Here is a 27,797-nt window from a genome sequence, read left to right as displayed (position 1 = left end):
TGGGACAATAACCTGCAAAACACTTTTCCAACCCTTTTCCCAACAACTCAGCAGTAATGTTAATACCACAAGAGGTGTCCAGCAGAAACAAGAGAAAATTAAATTAATTGCTAGGCATAATAGATTCAGTTTGTTTTTGCTCAAGGAAGAGCAGAATCATCTTCCATGTGAACTTCTATAACATGCAGCTGTCAGCTTAAGATAATTACCTCAAACACTCAAGATTAAGATTCTCATCTTAAATCAGATAGAAAACCCTGACAGTAAATTATTTTTAAATATATATGCTTTTTCCTCACATCTTGTAAGGGAAGACCTACTGCTGCAGGTTTTGTGCTTTATTCATCATCACCATCATCATCATACTTAACCACATGTTCCTTTACTACATCATCTGAAGCAGAAGACATCTTAGTCCTGTCTGCTGTCCTCTCTTTCTCCTTTGGATAACAGGCAATGATCATCTCAGCTTGAGCTACCAGCTCCATCAAATCCCTGACTACTCCTATGCAATTTTGCTAGAAAGATCTAACATCATTTTTCACAGTCTATCATCACCCTCTTCTCAGCAATTCCACCCTTAAAAAAATCATATTTGTACGTCTCAGTGGTCATTATCTCCCAAACTTCACTTACTCAAAGTAAGCAACCAAAAAAGCCCTCACAAAACAGATGCCTTTGTCCCACTATTCCTTCTAAACCTGCTGCCTCACTTCTGTGACAGCAGACCCACACCCATTCTCTGGAGGGTTTATCTCCTAATGCTTAACTCATTTTTAACTTATATTTCACTGCACTTCATGTCATCAGTCACCCATCCTTCTGGCACCTTCGAGCCAAAAATTCTTTCCAGCTAATCATACCTGAAAGATAGAGAATCACCTCAACTCTTCATTAAGTACAACATCTCCATAGTGCAAACCTGTTGCAATTTTTTTAAGCTTACTACTCTGTCCTTGCACTTCTCTTTATGCTCTTTCAGAGCTTCCATTCCTTCATCTAGAAGCTCAGCTATTTCTGCTCACTTTTGAGCCCTTTGATGACCAAGGTCTCAAATATCCAACACAGGCTATTGGGATTTGCCAGGCCCTGTCACCAACTTGTTAAAGCTGTCAAAGAATAATTTTTTATATCTTACAGGCAAACACTTCATGCAGGAAGGGCACCCTAAACACCTCTAATACCCACTATTTATTTATGAAAGACAAGGAGTCAGGATGGGAAGGTGAAGTTATGTTCATCCTGTCTCTGATATTGCACCCAAGCTGTAATCAACCTGCAGTACATGGATTATCAGAACATAATTTTTAAAAAGCATGGTTACCCCAAAATAATTTTATGGCTCCAAAGGCAAAAAGGTATGAGGCCATACACCAGACAGCAGCAGCCTGAACAGAAACTTTGAAAGCATCATGTGGGAAGCAAGCTGCAGCTCCTTCAGTGTTAAGTCCTTAAGATGACAAAAACTTTTATCACCAAATTTTATTATTTGTGTAAATGTAATTGTAGATTTCAACGTCTTGTTCTTCCCTTTTCCCCTCTTCTTCTCTGCCTTGCTATTTCTTCTGGTTTATTTTGCTACTGCAATCTTTATTCAAATGAATACATGCAAGTAACATGTTTGCATATAGTAAGATCATTTCCTCCTTTCCCTGCTCTGCCAAGCACGCAATTCACTAAATTACAGAAACATGGAGCTGGATCACATATGAAACATTCATCACAGATGTCTACTAAATTCTGGGGAAGGACTTTCACAGCCTGTGCTTAGAGATCCTTCGAAGGGTTTTCTTTATCATTTCATCACTCAGTGAGAGAAAAGCAAGTTCTCTCTCCAGGTAACAATAGATCATGTCCTGCTCATCACAGCCTTTTTTTTGAAAGTCAGTTCTTCCATCAATATTTTCTTCTCAGGGAATAAAAAAAATCCTTCAACCCTTCTTCTCATCAATCACTTAAAAACACATTTCCTTTATTTCTAGCTTTCTTTAAACATTTATCCTCATCCTTCTGAAAGTTCAGGCTATAGTATTTCAGAGGACATCTCCACAGCAGCAGGGACAAAACAGCCATTACCCACCAGGTTTTTTCAGATTGTCTCTCACTAGAATTCAAATGAAACACTGGTCACACATTTTTGCCTTATAGTTCCATTTTAACCTCTGGATGGTCTATTACATCATGATTTACAGAGAAAATATGAATGCTATGAAACTCCATGGCAAACCCAAACCCAATGCTCATGTGTAGCACCCTCCAACATTGCACACGTGTTTTAAACACAAAGATGTTACAGGAAGAAAAATTTTCATAGTTTCCATTTGAAAACAAGAAGCATTAGCTGAAGAAAACATAAAAAGTACCCAGGAATTTATTTTTAAAAGTAAAAGAACTGTTGACCTTATTTAAAATAAAAATTTCCTCCTGTTTCTGTCTTGTTTCAGTTTAAAATACCTAAATCACTGTGAAAACTTTCTTGAAAGAAAAAAGCTAAATATTGCATGTATTGTAATTCTAATGCAATCATTACAGATTACACTACACTATGATTCAAACAGAAATATGAACACTCAATGCTGGTAAATATGATTGAAGAACATAAATTTATCTGCTCTGTCCAAATACAAATGTAACATTGCAGATCTCCACAGTGAAGAGATTTCACATGCATAGATCAATTTCTAGTTAGAATGTCAAAACAAAGCATTAGGTGAAAATGAGTACTCAAAATAATTTCTAATGAAATAAAACAAAACCCAAATTTTATATACAGGATTCACTGAGTCCTTGTTAAGTATGAAAGGAGCAGCTCAGAGCTACTCTGAGCTTTATTTTTCTGGTCTCTTTACTGTTATAAGCAGTACTCTTTCTCTGTTTGGTCCCAACACCAAAACAACAACTCCACATTTGTTTTCTAATAGCACTAGCCACTGTCATCTTGCAATTTATTTCTTTATAAATCCAAGGAGGCAATGTTCCTGGATTTCTAAATGAACCCCAGCAGGAGCAATGGGGCAGTGGTGTCCCTAGTTCTTGACTGAGTAAAGGATACCATTGACAGGACTCTCACAACCCTTAATCAGTCTGGCAAAAGACATTTTGTCCAGTTTCAAAGAAAACTATCTTCTGCTTCCATGGGCTAATAGAAAGATTGGTTATGTCCCATACTCCTTTTTTTCAGCGGTAGACTGAAATAAAAGTGTGTTTTTACTGTCTGAACTTCACCTGTTCTTTAACTTCCCAAAATAAACTGCAGGTGAACATGGATTTTATAAAGTACATTTACAACCTGCTCCTATATTGGCAGGAAGATTCATCTTGGAAAAATAAGAACTTGGCAATAAACACTCAGCAACTGATTTTCCCATTTTCCTTTTTTTGTAATTCTTCCTCAATGCACAGCAAGGCATCACTAAACCATAAAACAGACAGCACTGTCAACTCTCAGTTGTGTGATGTATAGGTGTTGGGATAATTCACTAAAATTCCAAAGATGAAACATGCAATGAGAGTACAATGGGGAGAAGTCATGGATACAACTGACTGCAGCAAAAACTCCGTTTGTGGGGGCACAGTTACATCTCTCCACATCCATAGCAGACTTCATCTTCAGTTCAAGGACAGAAAACACAAGGCTAACACCACAGCAGCTCTCAGAGGAAAGGGCTGATGGTTTGGAGGGGATCCCACCTCCCTGTTCCATGCAATGGACACCTGCTCCTTTGTGCTCTGCCCAAGTGCTGCAGGTGAACATGTATCCTCCTTAGATCCCAGATTCCCAGTTTGTCCCCAGATCCAAGGACTTCTGCCCACACTGGTGCATTGCCTCCCTGCCCACCCCTCTCTGGAATGCAGGGAGATCTGGTAGGCTGAGCACTGGATCCCGTGGCTCTCTGAGATGTGCTGCAGGTCCTTGGTGTGCTCAGGATGCCTCAAAAACATGCTGGGACTGTCAAAAGAAGCAAATTCCCTGAATTTGCTTTTAGAGTGGCAATTCCTAGGTGAGGTTTTCATGACAAGGTTGTGGTTCATAGCTGCAATAAGGAGAAAGAAAAGGGCCCCTTCCTCAGAACACAGAAGTATTTTCCAGTCACTTTTGAAGATTTGGCTGGAGCAAAGTGATGCAAGCCCCTTTTTCTCCTTCACCTCCCTCAATCCACAATCCTACAGAAAGCAGGGATTTAATTCTAGCCCCTTCAGTCAGGCATGCCTTATGTATAACCCTCTTACCACTCTTACTTAATCTTTTCTTGGAACTGTGCACAGAGCTACAGCAAGTCACATAACCCACTAATCTCCAAAAGGAATGCAGGAATAATAAGTAAATAAATAAGAATGGATTCAGGACAAGCAATGGCCACAAGGTATTTGCAAGGAATTAAACACACCATCATGTTTCCTACAAGCTGCTTCATACAATATCTATTTTGGTAGGAGTTGGATAATGCAGAACTACAGGTTATTTTTTTTTGTTTCAGCTGATGGGGGGTGGATTTCTTTTCCCCCAAGTTTCAAAGCAGACGGAGAAATGGTAATATTAGAAACCTGACATTTTGCACTCATTCCTGCTTGCATAACCATATGTTTTTATACCAAATGGGACTCCTTTGATGATTATGAAGATCTACTGCTGTGCATGATTTAACTCAGAGATTTTTCCTGTACTCCCAAAACCTAACATCACGCAGAACAGAAGAGCGTCATCCAAGTTCTACGGCACACTTAATTTATAACAAATTCTGAATATCTCCCTCTGTTCTGCTTTCTTTTCTTTCAGGGTAACAAGGAAGTTCCAATGCCAATACACACAAGTTTTAAAACATATGCCAGCTAAAGATAGCCATCTGATCTTTGAAACATTCTTCACACGTAGGAACTGCACTTTCTCAGAAAAAGCAACAGAACTTACCCTCATCTGTAGGGTTGAACCCACAGATATCACAGATACATCGAACCCACTTATTCATCTCCTCCTCACTGTCTGCTACCAAATAGAAAACTCGGTCTATAGTGTTGATGTCAAAAATATAGCTGTTTTCAAACTCCTTCTTGTTGAATGTTAATCCAGCATCCACTTGTTGACACAAATTTAAGTCAATAATACGGATAGGCTTCTTGGCATGGTCATTTTTGTAGTATTCCAACACGTCTGGGTCCCCCGTTAAGCGGCCGCTCCGAAGCACAAACCATCTTCTCTTCCATGCCTGGAAATTGGGGAGAGAGAAAAGGGAGGAAAATGAGAAGGAAGAAATCACACTTGAAGACCTTTTATGTGTGGTTTCAGCCTGGGTTGAACCAAGTAGTTTAATTATTGTACTAAGAGATATACCCACATTTAACACTATTTAGGTGTTGTTACAGCAGTGGACTTGAGGATTAGTGAATTTGTATTTCAAATTTTATATATTTGCTTTGTTTGTAACAAATGGATATGTAAATTAAATCACTGTTTACAAAATGACAAAGCATGAATACACTAAAGGAAAAAATGGAGTGGGGAGCAGGAGAGGGGAAAAAAAGCACACAAAAAGAGTTGCTGAAGGAAACTCTCATAGGCATGGGAAAGACAAAATAAAATACATCTTTAAGTGCTCCATGGTGTTTTGTTTCCAATATCTGTTGTTTCAGGCTGGTGTATTTAACTGAATGTTTCACTGATACTCAACAGCAGTGGCCTGCATCTAAAGAACAGACAAAGCTCACATTGTACATGCACGTCGATGCCAGGGGAACTCTGCACTCAGAACCTCATCATATTTCTACATTAGTACCTCTTACAGAAAAAGAGCAATATTATTGTTTTTTGAAACTGTTAGAGAGATGGGGATGGAGAGAATGGTCAAATAGTTATAGTTTTACCACATAAACCCAGTCTTTGGGGAAGACACAGAAGAAATGAATTTTGTAGTCTGACACTGTGCCTATTATACCAGCCCTCCTGATGCTGCAGAAAGAAGTTGGTCTAAGAGAAAAGCAAAAGTAAAAATTCCTCATTCTCTAACTAATCCTCAGCTGCCTTTCATCCCGTGGGCCTCCATCACCTTCCATAACTCTCATCAAAGACCTTAAAACTCAAACCGCACAACCAAGCTCAGCATACAGCTGTCCTGCAGCTTCCAACAGCATCTTTATTCCCCCACTTGGCTGCACTTCTGCTCCTCAGCTCTACCAGCAATGCTATGCTAGCAGCTTCTTTTTGCACCCCAGTACCAGGATAATGGGCACAGCAGAAGAAACCAGATATACTGCCATGTTTCACTAAGAGAGTTGCACTGAGAAATCTGAAAGCAGAGCCCAGACACATGGGGCTCCACCCCTGTGCCATGCATTTGTTTTTGTACTTTTCAGCAAAGTTGGAGACGAAGGTAAATCAGTGCAGCAGCCAAGCCACTGTGCACTACACCACAGACCCACACCACGCCCCAAGGCACCCCACTTTAAACTTCTTTAGGATATCCAAGCAAGGTTGTCAGCAAGTCCTTTGGAAGATAAAAACAAACTAAAAAACAAAACAGCAGAAGAAATGCATAAATAAGACAGGTGAGTGCATTTCCCTTTTGGCCAGCCCTGGCTGTGTGCTAACCAAGGAAAGGAACAAAATCAGCAAGGATGGTCACAGAAGGGGTCAAAATGTGTGACATCCTTTAAACACTGGGACAGCAGCTATGAAAACAAGAGTTTCATACTTTGGATTAGGGAAAGATTCAGAGCTATTTCTGTGAGGCACAAGAGCGCATTCATTTCAATTTTGTAGGTGCTACCTTCAAACAAACTAGTGGAAGGAGGGCATAAGGGACAAGGAGCAAGAGCTGCACTGCCATTTCCCCACTCTGAATGAGTGCCATCAGCTTTGCCCCAGACACTCACAAAACCCTCCCTGTGAAATGGGCATGCCTCTTTGTGGTATCAAGCTTAGAAAGCTATTATGAAAAGATAATACAGAAAATACAGCTTAATTAAGGCTTGGGATCCATTCTCCAACTACCAAAGGTCTAAAGGTATTTTTTTATTTTAAGATAATGTCTATACTTTACAAAACAATTGTATTTATTGTACTTCTGAATAACAACAAATGCTGAACTGGGTGAATCAAGTCAAAGTCTCAAGCAGCTATTTCCACGGTAGCAGTAAGTTTAACGGGGTGAACAATTAAAATGTAGAAGATGCAACAGATGAAACCCCTTCAATTTAGATTTCAAATGTGAGTATATCCTAGCAGCACAGCTGGATAAGCACCGTTCAACAGTGACCCAAAAACACTAGCAGAGTTTGTTTTGTTTCCTGCTTCCAAATCAAGTGACAACTTAGATGCTGGGATAACAGGAAACTTCAGTAGGGGAGCCTCTCTCCAGGCAAGGCTGATCACAGATAACTGCTACAAGCTGCTTCAGAAACAAGCTTTATCTTTAACCTCAGCCTTCAGTCACTCAGATGAAATTTTCAAAGCAGAAATCAGGAGGAAAGAGATTAGAGATAGGAGAGGAACAAGGGCAATTGAGAAGCACGATGCGTTTTGTCTCACGGTTTGTGCAACAACAAAACCCCATGCAAAAAAAAAATCCATCAACTCTGTATCAGCCAGGCGTGCCCCTTTTAAAAGTTTATTTCTAGCACTGGGTTGATAAGTTTTCAGAAATCCCAAAAATTTCTGTTGATTATTAATGAGTAAATAGGACTCTAAAACGGAGAAAAAGCCACTGAGCTAAATAGAATTTCCTTTCAGCCCTTCAGGCTACAAAACAGCAACTCTTAAGTACTTAAAACATTGAATTTAGCCTGCTAGCACCTGCTACTATTTTTGATGGTTTTTCACATAGTGCATATGCGAACATTTATTTCAGTCCTGTAGTGAGTCACACACTGAAACTGGCACAGATTATATCCAAAAACAAAAGCAATTCCATAAACTACACACTAATAAGGCAGATACAAAGGTTCTCTGGACTACAGCACAAAGCACAATTTAGCAGCAGAATAAAGCTTAAAGCTAGACAAGCGAACTGACATCAGCACCCTCGCTAATCATAGTACAAAAGCGCCTCTATACTTTGTCAAAGTGCAAAATGAGCTCACATAAATCACCCTTTGTTATGTGAAAATATCTGGGATTCTTAAAGCTTGATCTATTTTTAACATTTCAGTATTTGTCGCTGCAATGAAAGCTGTGCACTGCCCCACCGAGGTACAGAATTTTGGGTTATTTGCGTTGCATGTGCAAGAAGAGCTTCTTCAGCAACAGCTTTCCAAAGAGCAGGCTCTGAAAGAGAGAGTGCACGTGTGCAAATACATAGTTAGGCAAGTTTTATCTTTCTGTTTTCTTTTTTTAGCCCATTTTTGTTTGAAAAGTTTGCGTTTTCTCTTACAGAAGAGCGAGACTATTTCTCATACTCACTCAAAAAGATGTAACCAATTTACGTCACAGGAAAATTAAAGGTGCCAATTATTTATCTGTCACATAACTGATGCTATTAACAGCCATACATTATCAAACACTGGTTTTCTGTGCTAGTAGTCAACTGTTCTAAGTTTGAGAAGTTGAAAAAATAGCCAGAATATGATTTACACATTTTGGGTTATTTAATTCTGGGAAGAAATTTGAGCAATTATTTTTTTAAATGAAAAATTAACTCAAATATATAAAAGATGTTATTGATATAAATAGGGTTTAAAAATATATTTTATAACTATACTAGCACTTAGTCACTAAACACTGCTTGCAGAGCAAAACACCTAATTCAGAAGAAAAATGGCTCATTTATAAGTGCTGTAAGGCCAACATCATGGCAATCAAGTTCACCAAAAGCCTGTGCAGTCTTTGTAAATTAATACAAAACACAGTTTAGCAAGGTTTGCTGCTTTTCCCTCAGTCTAAGAAAGGCCCTGTGTGCCTCTGAGCTTGTTTTCTGCTCTGGGCTGCACATCAGCTGGGCTAACACAGGACACAGCACGCCTGCCAAACATTGTCCTGCCTCTGTCATGAGACCAGCGCATCATGAGACCATCATAACTATAGAAACCAGCTTGTTTGCCTGCCTTGGAGGGAGGCTGAAATGTGACAAGCTGCTCACCCACAGAGCATCAAATGATCAAAGGAACAGTGCAATTCTGTCTTTCTCACACAGCACTTTGAGTAAGGTTACAAGGTAAAACCAAGATATTCCTACGATTAGGGATTTTTTAACTAAGGTTTATGCAAACTGCTGATTTCAATGTGAATGAATGAGCTAAGAAATTGATAGAAAGCATCATGCAGCAGTGTTAAGTTTTAGTTGGTTTTTGGCTTCTTTTTTTTTCATACTACTGCATGCAGTACACAGAATTTACAATATACCCTACTCACAAGAAGTACACCTGTTGAAGAATTTGTAGCTATACTTCCCTTAATCTTTACATTTATGGATTATTTTCCCCTCCCCTCTCCCCATACACACTCTAAATGTACCTCATTCAGCTGCTGCCTGTAGTTCAAAGATGTAGGAAGTAGGGGATGTATATCTAAATGGAAAGGGAAAGGAAGAAGGAAGGGGCAGGAAAGAACAGATAATTTTTTTAAGGATTTAACCTTCCTTTTAGATCCCCTTAAGCTGTTGCTCAAGAGGCCAAAATGATTACATGACATGTTTAAATAAAAGCTTAGAGGTGTTAAATAAAAGACAGTTTTTCTGGTCCATTTCTTACAGATTTAGCTCTCACATGGCCAAGTGACTGATTGCTGATAAACTGATCAATTATCCTTCTCTAGTCTCCTACTGCTGTTACCCACTATTCTAAGGCTGCTTAAAGCTGATTTTCCTCTTCTAGCACATTTGTCACCATTTTTCTTCTGGGTAGCATCCAGTCAAAAAAGCCTTTCAAAACTCCTGAGCACTGGCTAAGTCAAAGAGGGTATCCCTGACACTCCACCCCATTAACACTGCTAATAAATCTTTCCCCATGGATAACCAGTAAAGCCAAGAGTAAAATTACAAATCTCAGGTCTTCCTTCTCATTTCTCAAGTGTGCAGATGTTTGTGTTTAGGTTTGCATCTCTGTACTCACAGAGGGCTTTAAAAGGGCACTATTTGGCATCCTTGGCATCCTCCTTTCTCAGAAACATCAACTATGACCTGGCAGAAAGAAATTACTTACCCAGGGGCACAAGGAGGGCTCCAAAAATGTACCTGGTGTTTCATACATGCACAACAAGACATTTCCTTACTCCAAAACAACTTATGAAGTAAACAGAAGACAGAAGGCAGAACATGAACCAGAGAGAAGTAGCAAAAGACACAGCCTGAGGTGACTTAATAATATTCTTGTGGACATTTAAGTCCTGCAGCTACTATTGAGCATTTTTCAGTTGTCTGCTGGGATCAAGATTTAATTTTCCTTATGCTTTTTGCTCCCATCTATTTCATCTATTCCTCTCTTTCTACTTATTTTTCAGTGCAAAGGTTAAACAACAGTGAAACTGGTACATGTCTTCAACAAACAACCAGAAAAAGGATCCCCAAAGAGCAGCTGAGTGTTTCTGCTCCTTTTTGCCTCCACATTTCCAGTGTCCAGGTATTCCAGCCATCACAGAAGACAGACACACCTCTGGCACAGCTTCACTGATTTGTGTGTTAGACACGTGCTCTGCACCCCAGCAGAAGCTCAAGTGAGACAAAAATAAAAGTGTTCCTTCTCACTGTGCTTCTTTTTAAGTCCTGTTTGTGGTCAGCCCAGACCAGTGACAGCTCTGCCCCAGGAGCTGCATCCCACAAGGCACGTCCCAGGGAGCACTGCTGGGAAGCAGCACAGAGAGGTCACATCAGGTAACAATGCTTCAAGTACAGGACTTTCCTTTTCCCACTTGCTGCTCTTCCAACTTGCAGGACTAACTCCAGCATGGTGAAATTGCAAAATTTCAAATGTTTTCCCCAAGAAATTAGCACTTGCTAATTCCATATGGAGTTCTACATAGAATTCTTATTTTGGGGTGCTTTAAGGAAAGCGTTTTCTGTAAATCTTTTAAAACCTTTTTAGTTGGTTGGTTTTGAGGGGTTTTTTTAATCTGGTTTCTTTTTTAAAGGCCATATCATGAGCACCAAGGACTGAAGAATATGTAATTACTAGTTATTTCTGAAACCCTTGTCATAACACCAACTGGCAATAGACGTCCTCTTATCCTCTTCCCTAAAAATTATGTCCCTTTTTTTTGAAACCTAAGACAGAAGAACTAAACCAAGAACAAAAAAACACCTCAAAGTATATTTAGTGTCTTAATTCTATACAGCAGAATCAGCAATTTCATTATTTAACAATAGTCCAAGCATTCTACTCTTAGTAGTGCTAGATACTAAGAAGTGTAAACAGATTGTTGGAAAACAAACAAATGTAATATGAGGAAAATACTGAATATGTTATGACTTTCTTTAAATACTTAAGACTTGTTTTCCAGGAAGCACCATCTTTTCTCACTGTGCAAAATAAGGAAAAAACAGTCTCAGTGGAAGTTTCCACTCTCCTGGCCATCATCCTGATCATCTGTTCCGAATACACACAAGGCCAAAATTTCCTGTTTTCAAACTATTGTCACCATTTTCTAGTCTTGTGCTGTCGATTCTAACTTTAGCTTGTTAAATAAACAAAACACTGAAAATACAGCAGAACAATACTTCCACACACTTTTACTGTGAGTTCTATTTCATAACTGATGTTTCAGCACGTGAGTTAGTCTGCCAGAGTGAATTGAAGTGCCAAAAAAGGTACAAAATAAAATGCTGACAATGTAGTACAAACTGCTGCTTCATTTTGTGAATCTGAAACTAAGCGAATATCTTCATTGTTCTCTCCATTTTGCATGAGAAATCTTAACTTTTTTCTTGCCTTTTCTATCTCTTTTTCTACATCCTTATCCCTATTCCCAATGTGGAATTGTGCAGCCAGGTCTGTACCATCTAACTTACATTAAACTGATCCTTATTAGAATTGGTTTCAGTAAATACATTTCTGCAACATGTCAGAAACTTTCCAATGGCAAGCACAAACTTACTCCTGCACACCAGGGAATTATCACCATCTCTTCACCAAAGGAGAGCCTGTTCAGAGCTATACAGAGCAATAAAGCAGGAGCCCTGCAGCAGCAGCAGGACCTGAGCCCCCACTTCACTGACTCCAAGCCAGGGCCAGTGACCAGATCATCCCTCTCTATTCCTACATCCCCTAATCCAATTGAAATGCTTATAGAAGTTCCATTGGTTCTGGTCTCTTGCAAACCCACCTTTTCACTTCTGGTTGTTCTCCTCCACCACCCAGCCTGTGTGGCCAAGACATAACTCCAAGGAACTTGCTGGGAGCACATTCCCCATGGCTGAGCTGAGCTTTGCTATCTCCTCTCAGCACTCCATCTCACTCCTTTGTCAGCAGCGAAGACACAACACTCACAGCGTGAGGTCTGCTTTGGCACAAGGAGAATAACAGCTATTGCAGGTCCCTTACTCACACATCTATAAGGCCTTTGGTTTGCTGCCCTGTTTCCCAGAATATTTCTAAAATTTGGTCATTTCCTCTCTGATCATGGGCATGTTCTGATCACCCCCCTCTCTAGTCCTTCCCATATCCATCTGATTTGAACTAATGCTGCCAGGAGAATCTCCCTTCTCTCATTCTGATTACATCATCTTCTATTTTAAAGTTCTCCATTTATTGACTTGCTTTATTGTATTTTTTGGGCATCTTTTCCTATTTTGAGGCTTTTTCTGCTGAGAAAGATCTGTGTTCTTGCTTGACTCTCTCCCTCTTGCAAGTCTCCCCCTACTACTTTTTGCTCTACCACTGATATCAGATTTTGATCATTTTTCCTTCTCTCCTACATCTCTCATCTTTCTTTTGAAGGCTTCCTGAACAAAAAAGCAAGGGCAAGACATCTCCTTCCTTCAGATTCCTCCTAAAGTTCAAGCCTCTTTGACAGTGCTTGTGACCACCCAACCGAATTACAATGTGGCTTTGCATCACATGGATTTATTTTGAAAATAATGTTTTTGTGTATTCACCAGACAAAGGTTTGTTTGTTGAAGCTTTTTTTTTAAAGTTGCTTCAGCCTTTTCATCAGCTTTTAATTAGAAGTCACTTCTCCCCACAACTCTTAATCTAAGAAAGCAAATCATCCGGGGTAGGCTCTGCCCTGTTTTTAGAAGTCTCTGTACATTGATTATCACAAGGATTACCACCATGCTGACAGGACCCCCTTAATAAGACAAGGCAGAGAAGACATCAGCCATGCTGTTTGACTTGGATTCCACTGAGCTCATGGGTGTAGGCTGCATGAAGCAGCACCCAGAAAAAAAAAATAAATTTAGTATTTATAAAGATGTGAAAAATTCAAAGCTGAGAAGTCAAGCCTACACTCCACTGATATCAACAGCTGCTTGCCCTCTAATAGGCATAATTGCAGATTAACTATTTCACCATCTACTTTTATCCATTCATTCCTCATTTACTAGGAGGACAGTCATTTTGAAGCAATGTTTGTAACAAGATGGGGAAAAATTCCCAGATCACAAGCCCAGTGTTTCCTGTAATATTTTGTACAAACTGAGGTTTATTTTTTTTCCTTCTTACTCTCCCGTATAGGTATCTATCTTCATCATCTATGGAAGACTTACACACAAGGAAAAGCAAGAGGAGACACTAGAATTTTGTAACTTAACAGATCCTCTAAAGGACCCTGCAGTTTGCAGTGACCATTCAACACATGCTTGAGTCACTGCTTCATGTTTGGATCACTCAAGCATGCTCGTTTTGAAAACAATACAAGAGTCTTCTACAGATGACAGGAGACCAAGCATTCTGTACATCATCTCTTCAACAAAATATTCATAGGCTTAAACCCTGTGCTTTGTACACCCTACAAAAGAAAGGGGATTTAAGCTCCAGAAGCATCAGTTTCTCCAGCTTCAATAGGGAATGATGAATTAAGAGGGATTTAGCAATGAATTAAGGATGATGGCACAAAGATACCCCATAATTTCTACCATTTGCCTCCCAAGTAACTAACCTTGTTTAACCTACTAGATGTATTAAAGAAGCTCCTAGCCATCCATTAACACCCAGTCTCCAATGGAAATTCAGACTATGTTTTAAATAATCCCTACAAATTAAACTTGAGACATGTTGGCACTGCATCCTTATCCATTCCTCATGAGAGCAAGGATGCACAGCCACTGACATCTCTGCAAATCAAGTATGTGCAGACCAAGGCAGCAGCCTCTCTTGCAAATAGTCAGCCACTGCTCCAGCAATGAAAGGACAGACACTCAAGCCCTTTTCCTCAGGCACAGTGAAGGGAAAGCTAAAGGAAACCTATTGTTCTGCCCAAGCTTCACAGGGAGAATCAGCACAGTAGTTTTTATACAGTGTGAGGCATTGCAAGGAATTCCTTATTCATATATAAGGAACATGCAATTCTTCCCCTGTGTATAAGAAACGGGAAGAATTAGGAATGGCAATCCACATTTTAACACTAAAGCTATAAACTTTCCCATTACAAATCACCAGATCTGAAATGTGCATGTGCAGAGATGGCAGAGAGTTGCTAAAAAAAGTAAAAGCTAAGATAAAATAAAAGTTAGCATTCTGATACATACATTCTCACTTTACATGGTTGAAAATATTTACCAGTTGGGCTCCAGAAGTTTTTTCTGAGCAGAACTGACCTGAAGAACTCCAGAGAAAAATTTATTTCTAAACAAACAAGCACAAAGTCCAAATTCTTTTCAAGACGTTATGATATATAAATTCCTTTCACTATGCTCTTTAACCTTGAGTTCCTATTGTAACAAAATTGCAAACAATACTTTTAGATTCAAATAACTCACTGGCAGTAACAAAATGGTTAAGAAATTCAGAAACCAGCAACATCACACCGCAAATTCAACTACATACCAGGATACTTGAAAATTAAGATGTTTCAATATAATTACTTGGATTAGATCACAAAACAGTCCTCTAGCTCTCATCAGCTCACATGGAAAAGTTTTCTGCTCCTTCCCAGACTGTACCAGTACCCTTGTGCTGTGCACTATCAGGATGAACAGCTTTGCAGAACATAACCACACAACAAATTCCCAGCTGTGTGAGCAGACAAGGACTCACAGACACAGACAAGGAATCACAGACAGCTCCTCAGTAATAGCACAAATACTAAGGTAAAATGTATTTTTAGAGAGCTGCATTAACACACCTAACACACAGCCACAAGGTACTGGAGCAATGCATCAGAGCTTCTGTGTGCACTTCACGGCACAAAACCTTTCCCTTGTTTTTCAGAGCTAGTGACACGAGTGAACAAACAGGTAGAGAGGTTTAGGCTCTTCCTTCAGAAACAGAATTCACCGAGCTCACTTGTAAATCAAAACGAAAGTTCTTTTTGAACAAAAAAAAATTCAAGCACAAAGATAACATTCCTTAAGGAAGCCCCTGTTTACTCTCTCCAATTCTTTCTCCCCAATACCTAAATTACAAAGCAGGAAAACAAACAACATCAAGAGCACAGTTTTTGACTAGTTTACCTCTTCAAGTCTTCAGAAAATGTAAGCGATGTTGTGGCCATTTCTGTAGTTTTGTCTACCCCAAAATAAGCAAAGCTTTCTTTTTCCTGCCGGCTTCCCACCTCACTCTACACCACCCTATCCTCATAACCTTTGACCAACAGGAAGCAGACACAATGGACTGAAAATAACAGCAATTGTAAGATTTCAAATGATTTAATACATGAGGGGTGGGCTTAAGATTTGAAAAACTTCCCTTTTTTTCAACAGTTGCTTAAAACATGTTATTTACATAGACTTAAAAAGTTAGTTCAAAATCCTTGGTTAAATGGGGCTAAAAACTGTGAAACTTTTACTAGGCACTGTTAAGAGCACAGAGATACAAATGCTTGCATATGTTGAGATTTTGTGTTTAAGTCATAGTCATTAGGCTTTTATATAACAAAAACTTACTTCTCCAGTAGTGTAAGCAAGAGTAGGAGAAGTTTCTTAGAGTATTTGTCTTTCTTTAAAAAAAACTTTTAAAATTTTCTTTTAAAAACTTTTATTTATCTGAGCTTTTAGATCAGAAATAGGCACATGTCCCATAAAAGGAGAAGATATTCTTAGAAGAAATGCAAGCATGCATTTAAACATTGCAGTTAATCCATGGTGATGGAAAGTCAGTTTAATAAGACAAAAAGGACTTTTGCTAACTCTGAGTAGCTGAGATGCACGTTGTGGTGCAGGAGGAAAGATCTTTACTCCTCACATAAAAGCTCAAGCAATGATCCCATACATATCTCCATTAACAGTAAAAAATTCATGTGCTTTATATTGTACCAACAGCTTGGCACAAACACTGGAGGGTTACAGATTCCAAAGTCCAAATAGGCAATTACAGCATTTCTTTTTATTAGTTATAATGGGTTTTTTTTGCCCTGCACCCCAAGTACCTGCTGATTATTATTTTGCAAAGCCACGATCACGTCCCAGGTTCCTCCTCTGCGGTTACACCACAGCACACAGAGGTCACAGAAGAACAGAAGCATCAGCTCAGAGAGGGACTCACCCCTTGTGCCAGAGCTACACTGTGTTTGAGGAGGGAGCAGGGGGTGGGATAAAGAGTCAGTGTCATTTTTACACAGACTCCTGGTCCTGAGCACCCCAAATCCAAGGCTCTCCCACAATCAGAGGTTGGTAACGTCCTCCGCCTTGCAAACACCAAGCAAAATTTCAAGCTATGAGTGTGACATGGAATAGCTACCAGCACGTTGAAGTGCAAGGTCATAATAATTTTCCAACATTATTAATGTTCCAACATAATTCTGAGTACATTTGCTACCCCATGCACACAATTTATCAAGCATTCACTGCACCTCCACTGCACGTTGGGCACTGCTCCATTTCAGAGGCATTTCAATAGTGGAATTACAACAGAAACATTCTTTTCTTGGCAGGGGAAGCTCAGGCACTGCATTTCTGCAGGATAAGACTGGATCTACCTTGTCAATGCAATATTTCATTAAGGTCTGCCAGAGCTCAAAATAACTGCAGAGAAGCCCCTCACAGCCCTCGGTATCCAACAACAACTCCAAATACAAAACACTCAAACAGCAAAGAGCAAGCTTGGGCACAGCAGCACGAGCCACTCCTGGCACGTTAGAGGAACAGCTTGAAACACAAATAGTTCAACGAGGAAAGTAAATACGAGGTCCTCAGCCAGCCTGCAGTTTAGGAGTCCCTTGATACCACTCTGTCTTGCTAATAGGATCCTCCTCTTCCCTTCCCCCATTTTAAGACACAACCTGATGCCATCACACCAAGGAATAACAGAGAAAGGATATCCTGCCTAGATTTTCCATTATACAGATCAAATCATCAATCCAGAGAGGTCTTTGCTTACACATGGGATAAAAAGAAGATGCTTCCAACTGATAAACCCTGAGAGGAAGCAAGGTTGGCTCCATGACTATTTTTAAGTAGTTAGCATTCACACAATGGCCTAAAATTAATGGCCAGCCCCCAGGGTCCATGAAACCTTCATTCAAAATAAGATGAAAATTAAAAAATAGGGAGTTAGCATACTTGAGAGGAGAAAAGCAAAACCAAAAGGAATAGAAGGTGAAAGATCTAATAATGCTTGTTCCCAGACTCACCTTGAATTCACTTTGGATGCTAAGTTAAAGCAAGTGAAAAGATAGGAAGCTTTATGTCATATTCTCTAAAAATGAAGCATTTCCCTCAACAATTGCTGAGTGAAATCTTTCCTCAACAGCTCTTGCCATTTGGACTAATACTCTTTTGCTGTAAATATCATATGACAAAAAGTAAGCAAAGAGAGAAAAATAAAAATATCTTTATGTAGCTGTGTTATGAAAGGAGGAACTTGTTTCTTAGCCCTCATTTCCAAGGGCAGACACCACAGCTGTGCTGCAGCTCCAGCTGAACAGCTCCCTGCATCTCACCACCTACCAGACAAAGGGCATTTAGTTTACCAAATGTCCAGTGTTTCACATCTAGCTCATTAAAAGCATCCCACATCTAAGGCTTCATCTAAGCATAAGAAAAGTCATGCTTTGTGCATCTGGAAAGATGATGAATACAAACATCTTTAGTATAATCTAAGGATAAATAATTTAAGTAGCATCGTTTCAACGTTAAATTCACTGAAAATGCATTTTCCTGCCAGGCATTTCTCTGGATAAAGAACAAGACAAGGCAAAAGGCCCTGTAAGATGATCCTTGTAATCTAGGAAATGCCCACAAACTCAAGACATTTTAAATATCACCATTCATCTCCACCTTCTACTGCTAAGAAGGATTTCTTCTTTTAAGCATTTATCCTTGTGGAGGTTGTTGTTCTTGCTCTTTTTAATAACAGCATCCTTCTGATGAGTAACTAAGAGATTAATGGAAAACAAAAATTTCTGATCTCACCACAAACTACTCCCCTCCTCCTCTGTGCACTCAATAAAAAGTGAACAATTAGTCCTGCTGTTTGCTCAGTACAGTGAGATTGTTCATTCCTTCGTTTGTATCAGATCACATCACGGAATAGAGAAAAACATTAAAAATATTTTAAAGAAAAAAAAATCTACCATTAAACTACCAACACTCCTCTCAGAATTTAAACCCCATCAGATTTTTATTATTTATTTTGGTAGTTTTGAGCAGATTCAAGTGTTACCCTTTACCTTATCTGGTCTGCAAAATACTTCACATTTTTACGTTTTGCTCTTTGACATGAAAAGCAAGCACAGCATTATCCAACTGTTTTTTTCCATTTTTTTTGGTGAGAGTTTCATAACTGTTTTCACTTGCTATAAAAGTGTTTAATTTTTAACTTACAGACAGGAAAGAAACTCTAAAACTGGACTCCTTGTTACTGTATTTGTTGTCTTTCTTATACACCTAAACGGCATCCACTTTGTTTACTGACTGGAAGCTCTTACCACTGCCAGCACTTCAGGAACAATGTGACTGTGGAAAGGGAAAAACATGTTTTTCTACATTTTGTTTGTCATCTAACAGAATTATAAGGTACGCATGCAGAAGTTTCAAAATATTTTTAATAGCGGATAACCTCAAATGGACAAAACAACTTAATTCAGCAGGTACTTTATCTCAACTCCTAACTTAACCCTTTTCATTCTGGAGCCACTTATGAGTAATAATAACTCATAAAAATGCAATAAGTAATAATGATTTGTTATAACACTGGTTGTTTTTCAATCTCTGTATCACGACATTGAAAAAGTGCATTCTGTTTCTAACAATGACCATTTTTTAGTCCTTAAAATGGAAAGAGCCATGAGACAAGAGCAAGAGGCATGAAATCAGAAACAAGATTTAATTTTGTACAATATCTTGTACAAGATTCCCACCATTGTATTTTCTACCCCCTAAACCTATATCTAACACTATTATCGTGAATCCAGTTAGACACACAACTGATTTGATAATTTAAATTTGAACAAGTTGTTTTGCCTCTTCCTTCCAGAAAGCCACAGAGCTGAAGCTGCTTATTCACAACTCGAATCATGAGACACAAACTAAGACCAGCAATAACAACGTCAAACCAGAATTTTGGAAATCAGTGATGCAGAGTGACTGCATCTTCACTGTCACTGAGACACTACTGATGTCACTTTATTTGTGCTGCTGCTATCAGCTCCAGCCCCCTGCCAGGCAGGTGCCACTTCACTGGAGCTACTACATGATTTGAGAGCACTCAGTTATGCTCGACAGGCAGAGAGGCCAAAGGCTGAGTGACGTGGAAACAAAAGCATTCTCACTTTTGGTAGCAAGCTGATGTGCCAGAGTGGCCAGAACATCCATTCTTACACTCCCATTTAAAAATTTTTCATAGAAAATAAGATATATTCCAACAGATTGGGCAAGTCAACTCAGATTTTACTAAAGCAAAATGACACCACCACCCAGTGAAGATCAGAAGGTTTTGAGGACGGGATAATGGATGATATAGCCTAGTGTTTAGGTTTAAAAACATAAACTTTAAAACATTAAGCCCCATGGCATGTGAATAGCATAAATACTGCTAGGGCTGCTCACATCAGCAACTGATGGACACAATCCAAATTGTTTCAATCCAGAGGAAAATTATTTTGATGATGAAAGTAACAATAAAAAGCACTTATTTTAATGTCTTGGCACCTTAACCAAAACATGCTGATCAATCAATTTGTTAGTCACTTCATGACTAATAAATAAGCATAACCAGTATTTATTGTATGCTTTCTACCTCTTACAACTCTGCTCAAACACAATAATAAAAGCACAGTTAAATGGTTCACAGTTTAATGGTTTGCTACACTATGAATTCCTCACCATGGTGGCAGGGATAGATGATTTTCTGCAATACCTTGTGCCTGAATTAGACATACAAATTAATCACCTTCTGCCTGGCAACACTGGATGCAGCTTGGGGGAGAAGCTGAACTTCTCTTAGCATTTAGAAGAAGTATCACATCATCCTGACAGAACTGACAAAATTCCCACAGAACGCTAGAAAAGTTTCAGTGACTTTATCACACTCCACAGAAATGAGCTGGCAGGGCAGAGAGGCAGATACAAATGACTGCTTTCTCTTTGATTCACAATATTTAGATTGTTATTTCCAGCCCAGGTAAAACAAATTGGTGTTATGATACTATTGTTAGGCTGCATGTATAAACACACTTCTGCACTATTGGAGGCAGGCCAGCCAGCTCAGCAAACACATTACAAAAGAAACAGCAAAGAGGTAGATCATGAGCTGCTGCTTGGGTTCACCCACCAGGCTGTTATGGGAGGTGGGAAGGAAGAAAACAGCACGAAACAGCGGAGCAAAATATGTTGTGAACACACTATTTTAAGAAATGTGGAAAGTTTCTTGGAAAAAAAAAAAAGATGGCTCAAGAGTTGGTTCATGCTTAGCAAAATAACTCCTGAACATTTTGTAGGGACAGACAATCAAGTAGTTTAAATCACCTGGCTTAACCCAAGGCAAAAGAAACAAAGAAACAGCGGATATAGATTTCGTACAGTGAAAGGAAATTGGTGGGCAAAGCACAAATTACCATCATCAAAATTTTAGCCAGTGGAAAAAACCTATTTGTTTTCTTTAAGAACAAAGAATAAGGACCAAAAAAACATTCTGGGAAACCTAGATCTTCCACTGCACTTTCCAAAGAGGAGGGTTCAGTCTTACCCCCCTCTCTTCTGCAACAGCTTGGGCATTTGACTCCAATTCTCCTCTCTACCCAACATTTATCTAAAAACATGACATTAAAATATTTTTTTTTCCTCACTTTAGTCAGGAGAGGTGTTTGGAGATGGGTCATTTACAGTTGTTTTCCAGGGGACTCAGTTTACAGATACAGAGTTGAAACAAGTACATCTGAACCAAGACAGGTTATGGATTTTTTTCAGCCATTTTACAACCAGCCTATATAAGCAGAAAAAGAGATAGAAGTTTTAAATAAGAAAGGCAGACTAGCAAATAGAATCACAGATTTAAGTCCCTAGCTTACATTCTATCTTGGTGATCCTGAAGTCACTTATCTGTTCCAACACCCAACAGGGCTTCACCCCCTGAGTTCATTTTCTAAGCACATCCAACATGCAGAAAGAAGAAAGCTGCATGAAGTAACTCATTCCCTTTGCAAAGGGTCTTGTGAGGTCTCTCATTTGTGATTTTCTCTCCTTCATCCACAGGAGACGCTCTGGGAAGAGTAAGCTGGGCTGCACTCATGCCAACAAAGGAGGTTTTCTATTCACATACTCAAAACACTTGCCTTGTTTCATGGAAACACTCCATAATTTTATATTCTGTTCAGAGGAACAGGTCCTTCACTGGCAAAATACAGCTGCATAACAACGCTTGGCTTTGCCCTTAAGGCAAAAAGTAGCTGCAAAATAGTGCCAGTAATAGAGTAGCCCCAAACATTTCAGAAAGCATCAAGACTTGATCAAGGTCTCCAAAAAGGAGATCTTGAGATAATTCGTACTTGAGAGCAAGCTGAAGTTGAAATGAAAAATATTTTCTTAAGTATACATTCACAAGATATTGTAAGAGTCAATTCACTTGAGTCTGCAACACAGAAAGATAATTACAGTAAAGCAACACTTTGTGAACAGTTCAAAACTTTTTTTCAAAATGAAAAAAATTAGAACACTTTTCAATTAATTTATTTTCCTAAGTATTTGGTATTTGAGGAAACTTCACTTGATTTTGCATACAAATTATTGGCCTACCTCTAATTTGCCTATCACTAATAGTCAGTATAACCCTGGATTTTAAAATCAATCACAAGATGATGGTTCCTATCATCAAGCTATGCCAGTTTTAGTAAGCTGGTAAAATCAAACCTGAAAACCTGATGTACATTTGCTCTGCAGATCACAATCCACACAATACTTTACACAGGTCTGTAACCTGTTACTAACTTGTACAAGTTTGAGATTTTATTTTTTGTCAAATACACATGAAAGAACATTCTCTTTGCAGTGTGTATATTGCCCCACTTCTCCACATACTGGAATAATTTGTTGTGGTGGATTTTTGGTTTTGTGGCAGGGTTTTTTTTCTTTTTTTTTTTTTATTTTTAATTTTTTTTTACACCAGATCCAAAATACTCCTAGACAATGGTCACTTCCTTGCAGAACTGCTAAATAAATAAACCAGATTTGAAAACAAAATTCAGAAGATAATTCATTGCTGGGGTTCCCTTGCCAAAAAATAGAATATGTGCGCTCTCTCTTGTCTCATTGGATGTGCTTAGTAGTGTCATACAGTATTTTCTGTAAGCAAAACAAATGGACAAACTGCTCAGGACACACAATGGAAGTTACAAATCTTTCTTCTGTTTGTACCCATGTTCCAACAGATTCACTATTTTTTAATACAGAAAGATCTGATTATATAGCAACAGTAGTCACTACCAGTCTCACAACAGCAGTCCTGACTTTCCAAAATTCTGGTCCAGTAACTCTTGCATTATAAACACTGCAACACTGGAGATCCAGAATAAGAAATTTTGTAGCTTGCTAGCAAAAGCAAAGATTAAGTATAATAATTTACATTTGGAATTCAGCATTTTCAATGGGCTCCTTAGAAGCAGCAGCACGTGAAGAAGCCAGGTGGGGTTTCTGCACACCCCCAGCACGTGTCACATGCTGTAAACAGGACAGGCAAGAGGATAAGGAGTGACACTTACACCTCATCACAAAGGCAAAGCCAACCTGCAGGAAAAGCACACTTAACAAAACACCACGGTGATACAAACACTGAGATACCCCATAGGTACACACAGCACATCCTCCCAACATTAACAGCACAGAATTTCACAAGGAACAGCAAAGCATGATAAAACCAGCACAAGGCTGACAACGATTTTAAGAGAAAACTGCATCATCATACAGAACCTTACTTTTAAACACAGAAAGATGGAACATCCTTCATCAGCCTCCAGCTGCTGCAACTATTATCCAGGAGAAAAACCCAGCAAGATCTCCATTTCAGCATCACTCCAAGGACAGCACTACACTTATTTAGCATCAGTTCCCAACAGCAGTACAACTGAAAGCTCTGCAATCTGGTAGACTCAATGAAGGTTTTAATCATCTAATGAGATTACCTCATCCGTGTGTGGTTTCACAATGCAGTCTCAATGGTAGCCCATTATGGCAGTCCCCTGACACTCAGTATCAATCATGCTAATCGGCTTACCCTGCTATCACTCCTGCAGAGACTCTGCCACAAACCAGGCACAGCTCCTACCTCTCAGGTTAAAAGGGATTGTGCAGAGAAAACACTGCTAAGCAAGCCTAACATTGATGTCACTTCTATCCAGCAGGTTGTGAACCACATTCTGCTGTGAAATTTGGCATACATATGCTATGCATCCTGTAAAACAGCTCTCGTGGAGAGCATGAAGTTTATATACAACAATTTACATGTTCACAGTTGATAAATATCACACTGGAAAAATCTTAAAGCTTCACAGAACATCAATAGCTGTCTTTTCTGAAGCAAATGCTTCTTCCCCAGGTACCACAAAGCACAGTCCCCTTCCTGTTTTATTGATATAAAATGCTACAGTAATTAATGCCCCTCATTCACCAAAGCTGGGAGCATCCAACTTCAAAGTAACAAAAGGCATGTACAGATAAAACTTGTTCTATGTGAGAGATGAGGGTAATGAGAAAATCTAAATACTAAACACACACACACAACTAACACAACTAATATGAAGCAGCTTTACACATTTACAACCCTGATTATCAGCCCATTTTGCTGGGCCAAGCATCCAAAACTCTTCTGAATGCATCTCACTCCACTGCCAGAATACTCACTTGAGATGGAAATGGGAAAACCAGCATGGCAATGTCAGGGCAATAAGGCTTTGGACCTTGTTATCCCAAATTACCTGCCTAGTAAGCCACTGACTCAGCTGGCCCAGCAGAAGTCAGGATCTGACTTGGGACTCTGGCTTTGCTGAGCAATCTTTTTTTTAAAGACATTGAGATACCAAAAAGTAACTTTGTGGAATTTGGCATTTGAGACAAAACACATATCTTTGAAAATATGTACATTTTGTGCCCTCCTTTTCCACAAGCACACTCAATTCAAGCAGTTCTGTTTTTAGCAAATCATCTTTGCACATCCCAAAGTGAAGGCAGACAGCTCCAGTTCAAATAATTAAGTAAAGACTTAAAAATAATTTACCCTTGCTACCCAAATACATATTAGACCTTCAGAATAGAATATAAAATTGTAATATAGTTTTAAAGAAGCACAAAATCAAAACTCTAGATACAAGTCAACAATGCTTCTTCCACTATTTCAAGAAAATAGCTGAGCTGATAAAAAGGAGACAAGAGAGAAGAGGGAAAATGCTAGTGACTTGGCCACAAAGAGAAGGAAAAATATAACTCTCTAATAATGTTTTCATTCCTCTAAAGTATCACATATTGGTAATAAAAGTGGCATTATTATTCTGCCACTGGCATAACACTGAAATCCACCTAGAATTGTTAGTTGGTCTCTGTAAGCATGGAACATTCACAGTGCAGAAGTATCTGTCTTTACACTGCTGAACTATCCATAGACTTAATTCTGTCCCATCCAGGAGCTTTCTATTGTTTTCAAATTTGAACAATATTCCAAAAGTCTCTTCCTTCTGAGACCAAGATTTTCCTTCCCACCCCCTCTAAAAAAAAAAAATGCTCTTGTTGGAAATCATTAAATGCCTTCCAGAGTCTCTCAGCCTTGCTACTGAAACAATTTAACAGGGTTACAGGACAAGGAAGGACATCTTGCTTAAACAAACCAGTAATTATCTCATTTTTACTCCTTTTCTCACACACAGCTTACAACAGATATCCAGGACCAAAAGTCATTAGCACAACCAGTTAAAACATGATTTAGCTAAGACAATACTATAATGGAAGATGTTAGGCAACCTAAAACTTTGAAATTCATTGGATGGTCTATCTGTAATAAGATTCCTGATGTTATTATGCTATTTTCATAGGGATCCAAAATGTTAATTAAATGCAAAGTCAAATAATGTGTGAGCTGCACTCCCAAAAAAACAAAACAAAACAAAAAAACAACAAGAGATCAACTTTATGTGAAGTTTGTTTTACAATGCATCCCAAGTTTGCTTAATGCCTCTGTGTGATGCTCTATAAAATTGCCCTTTAGTTTAAGGTAGGAGAGTCACATAAAGCCCAGGGGAGCTGCATTAGGATCAGAGAATTCATTTCTAATAGCAGAGCACAGAATTTATTGGCTTTCTGTCACTCATTTATCAGTGGGACCATTCTTCTCCCACAATCATTTTTGTTATTCTCAACAGAAAGGCCCAACACGGCCAGAAATAAACACACTGTGCTGCTGACCAGAGCCAGTCTGAGCATCACAGAGATGCCCAGGCATTGCTCATTATGGTGAAAGACCAATGAGTCACCAAGAGTGCTCAGAGGATAAAAAAAAAAGGGAAAAGAAGTTGTCCTGAAAAAAAATAAATTAAAAATCAAACATATCAAGTCACTGTCCACCTTTCTGCTCATTTTTCTGGAGGATCTGGAATGGGGAGGAGGGATAGGAAAGAGCAGAAGGTAAGAATTCATGCATGCAGGTCATCATTCAGAATAGAGTAAGACTAAATTAAGAAATTGCCTTTCTTTTGATAGAAACCAAGTGATAGAATCATGCAATTCCTGGATTTGCTTATTCTTGTTGATCTTCAAGGTCCTAAATACTTCTCCTAGTGCAAGATAGGCATCTTAAAATTGCATGAACATGCAAGCAAACAGTGAATGGAGAAGAGTGAAAGACAGGAAGAAACTGATTTTCAGTGCAGGACAAGTAGGAAGTAGTGATTTGTTTTGGAATAGGAACTGCAATTATAAAAATAATTTTAAAAATATTTCCAATTACTGCCACATATCAGGAAATTATTATCTCAAGCTTGGTATTCAAGACCACAATAATGCTTGATGCCTGAAAAGTTATTTTGGGTCATAAAAACATGCTATTTCTGGCACATTTCTTGTTGGTCAGAACCTACAGATTGCCCCACACTTCTAACCAGGGCATTGCAATAGGTACAAATGTTGAAAGAAGGCTTTAAGAAATATCTTCCCACCTGACAGTAATTTCTTTCTGACTTCATTATGATGAAGCAGAGTGTGAAGCTGCACTGGAACTTACACCCACAGAAAACTTTAAAGATGAGAAAATGCTTCTGGAGGTGGACATTTGACCACATTACGTATAGGATTGGGGTTGTTTGGGTGCTTTTGTAATTTTGCATATTTAAAAGAGTCCGTCCTGGGAAAGTGCAGGTGCTCCTCAGGCCAGCCTGCTTTCAAACCTCACCTACAGGATTTGCAATGGATGCAGTTCAGAACCACAAACCTCAACACGCTGGCTGCACGGCACCGCCAAGACCACGTCTGCAGCAAGGCGTATCTCAGCCTGCCCAGCTCACCAAACAGCCTCCCTGGGCAGCTCCACACCGGGGCACACACATTTACACACAGCCTGGCAAGCTCACTGCATCCCAGCTGCTCAGAGCAAGGAGCCCTGGCCACTCCTGCTGATCTTATCCCCCTGCCAGCTCTGTCAGACAGGCGAGCAGGGAACCACCATTAGCAGGGGACAGAGCAGCTGAAGAGCAGGGAGCTCCAGGGCGTTGTCTTACTAATAGTCAAAATAAAAAGCTGGCCTAGACAAGTCTTCAGAGGCAGCAGAGCTCTAGCAGAGTGAGCTCTAGACCCAAGATGTTGCTAATAACCAACCTGTGATATCTTCTAATCTCTGTAGTGCACATTCAGGGCTGAAAAGAAAGGATAACATCTTTTTTTGGAATCTGCCTCCTGCCCCTAATTTCTGTTGTACATTATTACATACAGAGATATGGTATGCATACACCAGAAACAACATGATTTTACAATTATAAATTACCAACATTTGGTAAGACAGTGATTTCAACCATTGTTCCAAGAGTACTGAGTAGTCATTCGTTAACATATGAATTGAAACTACATGAGATTTTATGGCATAAATTTACGGTCAAAAAGAAAAACAGAGCAGCCTCATTAATTTTACTTATTAAAAGCACACTCAAAATGTTTCACAAAGTACAGTGAGTTTTATGGAAGAGGGGGAAGCACTGAAGTACACTCATGAAACCAGGGACAAGACATATGTAGAGCCTAAACTGTTCCAGGTACAAAATACAGCTCTGGTCCCTGTCCTGCTCCAGAGGGATGTGTGGGGTGGCACACACC

The 27,797-nt window shown here is 39.2% G+C and overlaps 1 protein-coding gene across 5 annotated transcripts in view; it reads right to left on the bottom strand.

Annotated features, from left to right (window-relative positions):
- Nucleotides 1–27,797, bottom strand: part of GAB1 (GRB2 associated binding protein 1) — a 95,255-nt gene that overhangs the window by 35,075 nt on the left and 32,383 nt on the right. For 2 of the 5 annotated variants that reach the window (XM_033059979.2, XM_033059981.2), the window contains exons 1-2: nucleotides 16,448–16,568; nucleotides 4,910–5,204 (exon numbers count right to left, since the gene is read on the bottom strand). In XM_033059979.2, the coding sequence (XP_032915870.1) occupies nucleotides 4,910–5,204; nucleotides 16,448–16,543 (391 nt within the window). In that variant the 5' untranslated portion in view covers nucleotides 16,544–16,568. Of the gene's footprint in view, nucleotides 1–4,909; nucleotides 5,205–12,244; nucleotides 12,420–16,447; nucleotides 16,569–27,797 lie in introns of those variants that run through there. The other 3 variants (XM_033059982.2, XM_033059983.2, XM_033059980.2) reach the window with 2 other exon arrangements.

This window comes from Catharus ustulatus, chromosome 5, assembly GCF_009819885.2.
Source record: "Catharus ustulatus isolate bCatUst1 chromosome 5, bCatUst1.pri.v2, whole genome shotgun sequence".
Lineage (NCBI taxonomy): Eukaryota > Metazoa > Chordata > Aves > Passeriformes > Turdidae > Catharus > Catharus ustulatus.
Note: the sequence above shows the minus strand (reverse complement) of the source record. Positions and strands in the feature narration are given on the sequence as shown.